Here is a 12,496-nt window from a genome sequence, read left to right on the forward strand (position 1 = left end):
CCTTCCAAGGAGTGGCTGGTTGGTTTGAACCACCAGCCTTCTGGTTAGCAGACGAGTGCCTTAGGCACTATGCTACCAGAGCTCCGAGATGCTCCAAACAGTTGCTGAATTTGAAGTTTGACAATTCACACAATGGTTTGATATGTTACTTGTTAGCAAACACTCTAAACTTCTCTCTGCTCTTCACCATGTTTTGCCGTATTTGCATTATTTTATATCATTTTTTTATCACATTGGTTTCCATTCTAGTCACATTATGCACATTCACATGCTTGGGCGTTCTTGTCCTGTTTGGTGGTCACCAGGAAGGATTTAGAGGTTAGCAGCACAAGTGGTCCAAGCCTCTCTCTAGTTGGTGAGAATGTAGTCTTACTGGCAACCCACTTCCAGTATCCAATAACCTTCACCCTTGAAATGGATACTTCCTGTGAAGTCTGTTGGGGCAGGTTAATTTCAATGATGTCATTTAAAGCACATTAAAAAGTCAGCAGGCAGGCAAAGTGCAACTGCTTCCCTCAGAAACCTCCTCAGAATCCTAGATTTTCAGAGCCAGGGTCTTTCAAGTTTCTATGGACAGCATAATATTTTAAAATGTATACATGGAGTTGTCAAATCTATACTCTCCCCCAGGAAGGCCATTGAAAACAATACACTTCTATGAACATGGCATCATTCCATAAAATAAAAGGCAAATTAATACCTAAAGTTATCAAGAATATTACCTTCTAATTTGAACATCGAATACATTTGACCTTATGAAGAACTCAGGATATTTTTATTTTTAAATGATATAAGGCACAAAAAAGGGCTTAACATTGAGCCAGCCCCACGGTAACTTCTTTACAAATATTATTATTATTTTAAGGATTTAAGGTTAGCCATTGTAACACGGGGAAAGAAGAATTTTTGCTTACATTCGCATATTGTTAGCTAAGCACCTTCTTAGTCTTAGAATGGGCTGCTCAGAGCACATGTTTTCCTGGGGAGCTGAATGGGTCTATAATGGATTGAAAAGGTTTGGGATTCCTAGAGCTAATCTGAAGAGTGAGGAGGAGAGAAGAGGAGGGGAGGAGGGAGGGGGAGGAGCCTTTGAGATGGTGTGGGAGGCTGAGGACTCATTCCCATGAAGACCACCACTTCCCTTGTAGAGGTGGAAGGTGGCTGGAAAATGCTTTGAGACCCAGGATGGGTCCGACACAGTGTGATGCTTTTGTAGCTCAGTGATGTGAGCACTTCCTCCTTTGTTCTCTGCCCAGTGTCTGTAACAGCTACATGCAATGATGCGTGACGTTATGAATACATTTTTTGGAGGAAATAGAGGAAGAGTATACTTGCCCTATTTGAGTCCACACAGCATAAAACCGAGACAGCAACCCAGAAGCAGAGGCCTGGGGCCAGAGGTGACTAGGACAGAAATTGCCTGGAATTCCCAGAAAACCTGACAGGGCTTTGGATTTCCACAGCACTTGGCATGTGGGGTTTGGGCCTGGTTCCTCAGGCGCCTGCCTTATGTTTGTAGGCAATGGAGACATTCTGGTCTCACAGCTGGGTATGAGGTCCCAAAAAGATGGGTCTGGTTCCAAAATGCTGCACCAGCCCCAGCTGCGGCAGAACTCACTTTTTGTTCTGGAATCACCAAGAGTCAAGAGAATCACTGGCTTGGAGATCTTCCAGAACTAGAGAGGAGCCCTCTTCTGGGCCCTCAGGGCCAGAAAGAATCAGCCAGACTTCTAAGTATGTAACATCTGACCCCTGTAGGACTAGGGGTAGAACTGTCCATTAGGTTGAAAGGACTTAAGTATTTATGATGTAACAACCAAGTAGCCAGAGGGTGTGAGGGGTGTGTGTGACAGTGTTGCCTGGCAACCTGACTTCATTGCCTGCATGACTTCAGTCAAGTAGTTATTCTAACCTTCCCCCTCCCCACTCCTTTCTCCTGTGCACTGCGGACCAATAAGCCTACTTTAACCCTAACAAACTCCAGTGGTCCAGAGTAGTCACCTGGAGCTTAGGCATTGATTGTTAGACAAGCCAGACTCCACTGTGTAATGCCAGGCAACTTCCTTAGCCTCTCTGTGCCAGTGTTCACATTTTACCATAAAATGAGTAAAAACAAACAAAAAAACCTGTTGTCATGGAATGTATTCTGCCTCGTAAGACCCAACACGACAGAGTAGAACTGCCCACAGGATTCCCAAGGCTGTGGAAGCAGAACCCAGGTATTTTTCCAGAACAGCAGCTGGTGGGTTGGTACCAATGGCTTTTCGGTTAGTAGCCAAGTGCTTAACCACTGCGCCACCAGAGCTCCTCCTGTCAAGTGGGTGGGGGCTAACAATAACCGCCTCTGAGACCGGCTAAATGTGTAATACACACAGAGACTTAGCACACCATTACAGTTTAACAATGTGCCACTGTTCATCTTCCAATCATCTGGGAAATTGGTCTCACCCGTCATTCCTGGCCCTGGCTCTTTGACTTACTTCCTTTTTAAAATCTTGAATACCCACCTAGTGCTAAACTAAGTCCGCATTTTACGCCTTTTTTCTCTGCTCCTCCTTTTCCCCACCGCCCACCCTCCAGAACGCGGAGCGTCAGCAGGTCGGATTGATGGTCAGCGATGGCTGTTTCCGAGGCGGTCCTCTCTTGTCCTCGGCTTCGGACGTCTCCAGATCCTCTGCGGCGCTGCCCTGCAGGGAAAGACGCCGCCAGCCCATCTCTCACGGGCGCGATGGGCAGAACCACACTGCAGCAGAGGTAACAGACTATGGCCAATGAAGGGAGATGGGCGCACCAGGAAATAACGGAATTAACAGGATCATTAATGCTCCTAGTCGACTGCGCTAGGTCTGATCTTCTAACCAGTGCCCCCAGTTATCCTCCTTGACCCTCATGGCTGCTCTAAAAGTGACAGCCACGTGGATAGTCGCGCGCAGCGGGAGAATAGAATGTTGGCGTTGGGGGGCGGGGCTGGAAGGGCGCCCCAGAGGTGAGGAAGGACCCGCGTGCGTGCGCCCGGGCGCCGGCTGCCAGGTGACGCCGCCGGGAGCGAGCCCGCACCTGACGTCACGCTCAACTCTTCCAATGAGCGCAGGCCGGAGGGAGGTGCAGATCCCGCCCCCTCCCGCCCCCGCCCCCGCCGCCGCCGCGGCCCCCGCCACCATACCATCCGCCTCGGGGAGCGTCTGAAGAGGCGCGGGCCGCCGCAGGCTGAGGCGCTGCACCTCGCTGGCCGGGGCAGCCGGACGAGGCCCAGGGAGCCACTCGCCCCGACCCCACCGCCCGATGTCCTCAAGATGGAGGCAGCTAGGGAGGCGGCGTGAAGAAAGCGGCGCTGTCGGCGCGGGAGCAGGGGCCCCGGCCGCCCGGGCGGAGGCGGTGGCGGGATGGGGCTGCTGCTTATGATCCTGGCGTCGGCCGTGCTGGGCTCCTTCCTCACGCTGCTCACCCAGTTCCTGCTGCTTTACCGCAAATACCCGGAGCCGCCTCCGGACGAGGCCGCCAGCGCGGGCGATGGCTTCCGCTACATCAAGCCGGTGCCGGGCCTGCCCCTGAGAGAGTACCTCTATGGCGGCGGCGGGGCTGAGGAGCCTTCCGGCGGGCCCCCAGAGGGCGGCGCAGCCCCAACCCCCGAGACCCCCGCCCCGCCGACGCGGGAGACCTGCTACTTCCTCAACGCCACCATCCTGTTCCTGTTCCGGGAGCTGCGGGACACGGCGCTGGCCCGCCGCTGGGTCACCAAGAAGATCAAGGTGGAGTTCGAAGAGTTGCTGCAGACCAAGACGGCCGGGCGCCTGCTGGAGGGGCTGAGCCTGCGGGACGTGTTCCTCGGGGACACCGTGCCCTTCATCAAGACCATCCGGCTGCTGCGGCCCGTCGTGCCCTCGGCCACCGGGGAGCCGGACGGCGCCGACGGCGAGTCGCTGCCCGCCGCCTCGCCCGAGGAGCTGGCGTTCGAGGCGGAGGTGGAGTACCACGGGGGCTTCCACCTGGCCATCGACGTGGACCTGGTCTTCGGCAAGTCCGCCTACCTGTTCGTCAAGCTGTCCCGCGTGGTGGGGCGGCTGCGCTTCGTCCTCACTCGCGTGCCCTTCACCCACTGGTTCTTCTCCTTCGTGGACGACCCGCTCATCGACTTCGAGGTGCGCTCGCAGTTCGAAGGGCGGCCCATGCCTCAGCTGACCTCCATCATCGTCAACCAGCTGAAGAAAATCATCAAGCGTAAGCACACCCTCCCGAGTTACAAGATCAGGTGAGAGGGCGGCCGAGGGGTTCGGCTGCAGGGGCTCGGGGGACGGGGTGGCCCTGGCGGCGGCGGCTGCTGCCTGCGTCAAGCTGGGAGCGCAGAGGCTCTGATTTTCAGGATCGCCCCAAAGCCGGACGGGGCTCCAGATCACGCCAAGTCTCGTTAGTCGCCCTGGAGTGGCTGCCGACCCCACGTATGCAGTGTGCACGGTAGAACTGTGCTCCACAGGAGTTTCGGGGCTGTGGTCGTTCAGAAGCTGGTCGCCAGGCCTTACTTCGGAGCCACCTCTGGGTAGGTTTGAACCGGGATCACCCTTTCCGCTAGGGGTGGAGCGCTTGAAAACAAGTAGCAGACACGTCATTTACTTACAAATGGCATTAATATCAACTAGAAAGCTGCTCGTGTGCTCCTGGCACTGACCAGCTCCTTATACTGCAAATGGGAGAGAAGTCCACCCTAAGCCACAGGAGTCGGCTGTGGGACTGTTGAAACTGTTTCTGAATGGGGTTGTTGCATTAGAGCAGCCTGTCATTGGCTTTGCAGCGTCTTCGTGGCCACATTGAGAAACGGTTTCTTGGACACACAGTACAGGCGTGAAGAGTGTGCTTAGTGCCCAGGTGTGTTAGATTTTGCAGTTGCAGGCCACTGTTGCCCTGCTTCTTGGGCAACTGTCAGGGCAGTAGTAGTAGCTAGTGTAAGGGAGTCCTTTTAAACAGCAAACTGGAAAAGGAGTTGGGCGCCTGGACATACCGTACTTCTTTAGACAGTTTGTCTTAATGCCAGCTGCCCATTTTGGATAGGTTCTGTAGAACAGACCCAGCTTCTGTTCCTAAAGGGTTTCTTCTCACCTGAAATCATCCTGCGGCTACATTTTAAAGATAACTGGTGATTTTAACTCTTTATACCACTCACATCTGACGGCTTCACTTTATGGAGTGTTTTGATCATTGTACTGTTTTGAGTATGCCCAAGTCTTCTTTTAAAAAGATTTTCAAAGGGGAAAAGTAGTTTTGTGGGGGTGAGAGGCTTCGTCCACACTGGTCTGGGAAGGCTTGCTGCATTGGCAGGTGGTCATGAGTGGTCACACGCGCCTGTTTCTTCTAAAACAGCTTAATTTTCACTTTCTGTCCTCTTCTACTTTTGTCTTCATTAAAATGTGTGACCCTTTTGGATTTTGTTTTAATATAAAATTATGTCAGTCTTGGATTTGCCTACCTAATGCCCTTTGAAGGCGCTCTGGTGGTACAGTGGTCAAGGCATTTGACAGCTAACTAAAAAGGTTGGCAGTTTGAACCCACCAGCTGCTGGTAGGAGAAAGGTGAGGCAATATGCTTCCATAAAGATGTACAGCTTTGGAAACCCTGTGGGGCAGTTTACCTCTGTCCTGTAGTGTCACTGTGAGCCAGAATTGACCCCATGGCAGTGGGTTGGGTTGGGTTTGGAATGCCATTTGATGGAAGTTGCTTAGTTCTGGGTCCCTCCTTTTCTAGCACAGCCTCAAGCATCAGATAAACTAGAGATACTTTATGTTTCAGTTTGGAATGGATGATTTGTTTATGTGGCGTGCTTACCTTACTAATTACGTTATGCTAAGGCTAAAAGCACAGAGTGACAGCTTAAAAATGTTGGGTGACAGGAGAAATTTAGTTTGTAATGGAAGTATTTTCATATATTTACAGAAGTTGGTGAACTGGCTGTTAACTGTGTTTGATTGCCTGTTCTTTGTAGTAGAACAGAATTTATTAAACCTACTCTGTAAGCTCTGGAATAAATAAGGGACTAAATTATAAATGACCTATAGTGTTTAAGCAGTGAGATGTTTGTTTATGCCAGTGGGTTGGAAAGAAAGTCATGAGAAAAATGTTGTTACAGATTTTGATATTCTGTCACAATGTTGGGAGCTATGGTAGCTTAGTGCCTAAGGCACTTGACTGCTAACCAGAAGGCAGGCAGTTCAAACCTATCAGCCACTCCTCGGAAGGAAGGTTGGGCAATCTACTTCCGCAGTGATACTGCCTCAGAAACCTTAAGGTGGTGGGGTCACTATAAGTTGGGTCGGACTTGACGGCACATAACAACAACAACAGTACCACAGTGTTGATCCTGATGTTTTCTGGGTAGCTTTTGGGTAGGAAAATTTGACTGTGTTATTGCTCTTGATGTTAATTACAAAACAGCTAGTGACGATAAGGTTGCATATCATTTTGAGATTTATATTTTTAATAAAATTAATTTTCATATTTCAGTTAAATCTGAAAGAAATTATAAATAAGAGCTATGGAGCCCTTGAGAAGTTTATTTGACAGTTTTATCATCTATATCATTGAAGACCATTGCTATTTAAAGTCTAGCAAACTTGCTTTTTGTTTATTATATCTCAAGAGATTAAAAAAAAGAAAGCATGAGTTTAGCTCTACTTTAACTTCTAAACTTTAAGCATTAAAACATTAGTTCTAGAAATGTACATTTCATCTCAGTGGTCAACCAGTGAATACTGCATCATTCAACCTTCCAGTATTTAATGTGTACCTGCTGAGTGCCTATCATTGTTGTGGATGCTGAGGCTTCAATGTTAAGTGAAAATAGACTGCCTCAACCCTCATGGAGCTTAGAGTCTAGTGAGATTGAATTAGCTATGATTTCTAAGTTAAACTAGAGTATAATTGATGGGGTTCAAGTTACTAGGAAGCCTAGTCAAAGAAAATGATAGAAGTAAGAGGATGAAGAAGACTATCTGAGGAAGTGCTGAGTTTTCTTGTCTGTAGCTCTTCTGCCAAACTAAAATAAACAAACCCACTTCCATCAAGTGGATTGCAACCCAACAACCCTTTTAGGACAGAGTGAACTGCTCCATAGGGTTTCCAAGGCTGTAAATCTTTTTTTGTTTGTTTGTTTGTTTGTTTTATGAGAACAGATTTTATTGTCTCACAATTCTAGAGGCTAGGCGTCAGTGGGGGCCTGTTCTTTCAGAAGGCTGTAGAGGAATATATTGTATTTCTCAGCTTCTGGTAGCCCCAGCCTTCCATGGCTTGTAGCTGCAGCGTAACTCTGTTATTACATGGTTGTTTTCCCTCTGTCTGTCTGTCTCTTCTTCTCTTTTATAAGGATACTACTCCAGTATGAGCTCATGATACCTTAACATCTCCAAAGACCCTTTTTCCAAACAAGTTCGTTTTTACAGGTTACCAGGCATTAGAACTTCAACATAAATTTTTCTGGGGCATAAGTCAATCCATAATATCCATTTACATCCTTGATGCTACCTAGTCATTTCCTCCAAACTTAATGCCACCCCAAGGAAAAGTGGGGAGAGAAAATCCTGAATTGCCTGGGAGACACCTGAATTTATGGAATTTACCCTGAACTGAGTAGAATGAAAGCTTCCTAACAGTGAGTGCAATGGGGAACTTAGGTTAGAAAGTAAATTCAGTTATAGGAAAATGAAGTGTTAGTTATTTATTTTTCTTATGTACTTGAATATGAAGACAAAAATTTCCTTCCTGCTGAATAATCCTCCATCTTAAACAAAAATCAACCTTACTTCAATCCTGCTCTCCTCCCTGGAATTCTCCATCCGCTTCACTGTCATACTTCTTTTTTTTTTTTTTTTTAATTATGTGTGGGTGAAAGTTTGCAGAGCAAATTCACTTTCCATACAGCAGTTCACACACACGTTGTCTCATGACATTGACCACAACTTACCCCAATGCAACAGCTCCCCTCCCACTTCCTCCGGATAGTTACCTCTTCCCTGTGTCCATCCCTCCATGCACCCCTGCCCCTCTGAGCTGTCTCCCTGTGCATACACAGCCCTTCCATTCTCCCATGATTGATCTCTCCAAGGAGTGTATCTACCTAAAGTAAATGTTCAGCTCACATGCCTGTCTTTTGTTTGGCTGGAAGCCCCAGGAGTGGGTTCAATTCAAGACTTGAAAGGCAGCTAGGGGCCTTAGACTCAGTGGTTCCACCAGGCTCTATCAGACCAGCAAATCTGGTCCCCCTCCCCTTTTTTTTCCAAATGATTTTGAGTTTTGTTCCACATTGTTCTCCATCTCTACCCAGGATCTCCTACGTAGATCCCCTGCTGAGTGGTTGACAGTGGTAGCCGGGTACTATCTAGTTCTTCTGGTCTCATAGTCATATAGGCTGTGGATTGTATGGTGTACCAGTTGCTAGGACTAATTGTTTCCTTGAATCTTTGGTTTTCTTCATTCTTCTTTGCTCTGGATGAGGAGAGACCCATTGTTGCATCTAGATGGCTGCTTGCAAGTTTTTAAGATCCCAGTTGCTACTCACCAAAGTAGGAGATGGAACAATGTTTTGTGTAGTATGTTACGCCAGTTGAGCTTGATGTCCCCTGCGACTATGGTCCCGAGCCCACAGGTTCAACTACTCACTCCCTCTGGGTAGCTGGCTGTGACCAAGAAGTGACTACAACCTTACCCTTGTCAGCTCTGCTATACACCTGGAAATTCTTGTATGTGAAAAAAGGTTCATCTTTGTTGTCTCACCTCCCATGTACCTCTCTATGTTTTCCTCTTCCTTAATGCCACCATGCAGATCACTCACATTGGTACATTGCTCTTGTCTTCACACAAATCAATACTTATCTTTACCTATTTAACAGTGTTCCCTGTAAATCTTTACAGAAGCAGACTGGCTTATCTTTTTCCTATAGAGTGACTGGTAGGTTCGAAGCGTCGACCTTTTGGTTAACAGCTGGGTATCTTAACCACCATACCACCAGAGCATTTGAAACTGGTGATATGTAGAGCTGATTGAAATTTCAGATAGAAATCTCAATTAAACTACATGTGGCATGTATGGCAATCTCATAATAAGAATTAAAGTAGCTAATGCTGACTTTTTTTTTTATGAATCAGGGAATGGAGCTCAGGATAGTTAAGTAACTTCAAGTCAGCCAAGTGGTGAAACCCAGACCTGATAAAACCAGGCTGCTTTTTATTTTATTTTTAAAATAAAACTATACCATGTTTTTGTTTTTGTTTTGTTTTGCAATGGATTTTTTTTTTTAAAGTAAGCCTTCATTATAATGTGTATATGGAATATCTTTCCAAATTAACCAGGATTTCTGAGAACAGTATGACTATAAAATTTATTTTTTTCTTAAGTTGGAAATTTTAGTAGAGATCCTTTTTAAACTTAAATCATAAGGTCAAATCTTCAAGTGCTGCCCTACATAGCATTTCTTTTTTAATCCAGTGGATTTGTTTCTAAATAGAAGGTCTTGCTAGTTTATCCTTTTTAGCTATCTAATCTACTTAGGACATAGAACAAGGATGTAGAACAAGGGATATGGTTACTGATGTCAGATGGGTTTTGGCTGAAAGCAAACAATACCAGAAAGATGTTTACTTGTGTTTTATTGACTACGCAAAAGCATTCAACTGTGTGGATCATAACAAATTGTGGATAGCATTGAGAAGAATGGGAATTCCAGAACATTTAATGGTGCTCATGAAGATCCTGTGCATAGACCAGGAGGCTGCAAACAGAGCACGGGGACACTGCGTGGTTTAAAATCAGGAAGGGAGTGTGTCAGGGCTGTATCCTTTCACCATACTTATTCAGTCTCTATGCTGAGCAAACAATCCAGCAAAGAATCTGAGCTATATGAAGAAAAACACAGCATCAGGATTGGAGGAAAACTCATTGATAACCTGTGATTTGCAGACGACATGACCTTGCTTGCTGAAAGTGAAGAGATAAAGCACTTATCGATGAAGATTAAAGATTACAGTTTACAGTATGGATTACACCTCAACATAAAGAAAATGAAAATCCTCACAACTGGACCAATAAGCAGCAGCATGATAAATGGAGTTGTCAAAGATTTCATATTACTTGGTTCTACAATCAACACCAGTGGAAGCAGCAGTCAAGACAACAGGCAATGTATTGCACTGGACAAATTGCTGCAAAAGACCTCTTTATTTTCTCCAAAAAGACTAACTTCTTCGAGACTACGTTATAACCATTTTAACACCTTCATCTTACCCACCACAGCACTAGGTATTTACTGAAATAAAATAACTATTTATGACTTAATTATCTACTTAGCTCAAGTTCCTGTTTTCTCAGCTGATTGACACTTCATTTTATCCAACCAGTACAGTTTGTAGAGCATTATAATGTTTTGAGATAGTGAATTATAATGTTAAAAAATTATATTTAATTTTTGTATTCTGAATTATATGTTAAGAAAAAAGTTGCTATCCAGTTGGCTCTGACTCATGGAGACCCCACGAATGCTAGGGAAAAGCTGTGTTCCATGGACGTTTCAGTGGCTGATTTTTTGGAAGTAGATGACCAGGTCTTTCTTCCACGTGCCTCTAGATGGAGTATAATTTCCAGCCCTCAGTTGACTGTGGATTATGTTTGCACCACCCAGGGACTCCTAAATCCGTAGAGCACGTATTTATTGAAGTTAGGAATTCCTTAATCTAGCCACCTCAATGTTCTGTGTTTTATTTATTTTCTTAAAATGTATACTTAAAAATTTTAATGTACTGATACTCTTTTAAAAATTAACCTAAAAACTAAGCTTCAGGAGACAAAGATTACTACTAATGTTTTTGATTACATAAAGAATCATTCATCAACATGAAATCTGAGCTGAGAATGATATATTTGAGATTCTTACTGATGCTTCTGTTCTCAGAGAATTATTACTGTGTCCTGGGTGGTACAAACAGTGAAGCACTATACTCCTTACTGAAAGGTTGGCATCTCAAACCCACTCAGGGGTGTCTTGGACGAAAAGGCCTTCGATGTGCTTCTGAAAGGTCACAGCCTTGAAAACCCCCTGGAGCAGTTCTGCTTTGCACACATGGCGTTGCCAGGAGTTGGAATCAACTTGAGGACACTTGGTTTTTAGCTGACACTGGTTGCTTACTTTAGAGGTACCTGTTATTTGGCCTTCACTGTGTGTTTTTGCTTTTTTAATTGCCGACATGAAATAATGGAAGATTTCACAAGATTTATATTTCTGGCTTAGGAGAAAATTGGAAAATCTTACAGCACCAGGCCTGTATTCTTCATAGCAACTACAGGATTGAGAGGTGCCAGGTTCAGACTTGGGGTACAAACTCCTGCGTATAGTTTATGGTCTCCACCTCCTTATTACCGTTATTGACGGTACTTGCCTGGAGTCATATGAATTTGAGACCCATCCCAACCAGGGAGCATTGCAGATGCTGCATAGAGAAAGTGCGAAGAATTCATAGCTGCATGGGAGGGGGGTCAGTTTTACTCTGTGAAGATTGCATCTTTGAAGGGATTTTCATTAAGCAACTTCTGTTTTGCAAAGAACATTATCAATATAATGTCAAACTTTTAAAAATAATTTATTGGAAATTAAAAAAAAAAATTCCTTTATACATTTTCCAGTTCTCTGCGACATACTGATGGTAAGTAAATAGTGGCTGCTTTTCACTTGAGTTGGTTGTTTTGGCATGAGGTGGGTCATTAATAGTTCAGTCTACAAACATTTACTTCTCTGATCCTTAAATAAAGGAGTGGCTGGTAGGTTTGAACCGCCAGCCTTCTAGTTAGCAGTCAGATGCCTTAAGCACTGTGCCACTGGAGCTGCTGTTTATTGGCTGTATATTTGAGTTTAATGAATGAATATGAAACAGATATTTGAGGGAAACATCACTTTTCAGGTCCATGGAATGTCTGCTGAACTACTTTTGTCATAACGGTGTTTTGTTCTTTTACTTTTGAAAAACATTCTAATATGTATTAGTGGGAAATTTTCAACTATTGCTAGTGACTGGAGAACAAGAAAAACCATTGTCTCCACTAAAGGCAGGGTTAAGGCTATATTTAGTTAGGCAGACCCTTTTAATGTCTTTATTTTTATCTATATCTTCTTTAGCTATACCACTAATTTCAGAGAACTAAATTAGAGTTGGACTGCGAAGCCTCATACTTTATATGTGGCTTTTAAATTGAGTTATTTCTTGCTTGGGCTTCTGAGATGAGGAAGAGGAACATTCTTAATGTTAATTATAGTTGTTTTGGTTTTTTTTTTTCTCTTTTTACTGATTTTTCTGGGGTACAGAAGTTCTTGGTAGTTTATGTTTTCTCAAGAACTGTCAAAGTAAATTCACTGAAAACTAACAAAAATCACTTGTAAAGTTGGGTTCACTTGCTCTTTTCATGCTTATTTTTCTTTTTATATGTAGACAACTTTTAAAACGTACCTTTGCTTAGGTTGGAAGTGCACCT

General features: G+C 44.8%; 1 protein-coding gene across 1 annotated transcript in view; it reads left to right on the top strand.

Moving 5' to 3' along the window:
* Window positions 1–3,383: 3,383 nt before the first annotated feature.
* Window positions 3,384–12,496, top strand: part of PDZD8 (PDZ domain containing 8) — a 90,258-nt gene continuing 81,145 nt past the window's right edge. The window contains exon 1 of the mRNA XM_007936851.2: window positions 3,384–4,249. Within this exon, the coding sequence (XP_007935042.1) occupies window positions 3,384–4,249 (866 nt within the window). The remainder of the gene's footprint in view (window positions 4,250–12,496) is intronic.

The sequence above is a fragment of the Orycteropus afer genome, unplaced genomic scaffold, assembly GCF_000298275.1.
Source record: "Orycteropus afer afer isolate SDZICR_OR568_19922 unplaced genomic scaffold, OryAfe1.0 scaffold00038, whole genome shotgun sequence".
Taxonomy (NCBI): Eukaryota; Metazoa; Chordata; class Mammalia; order Tubulidentata; family Orycteropodidae; genus Orycteropus; species Orycteropus afer.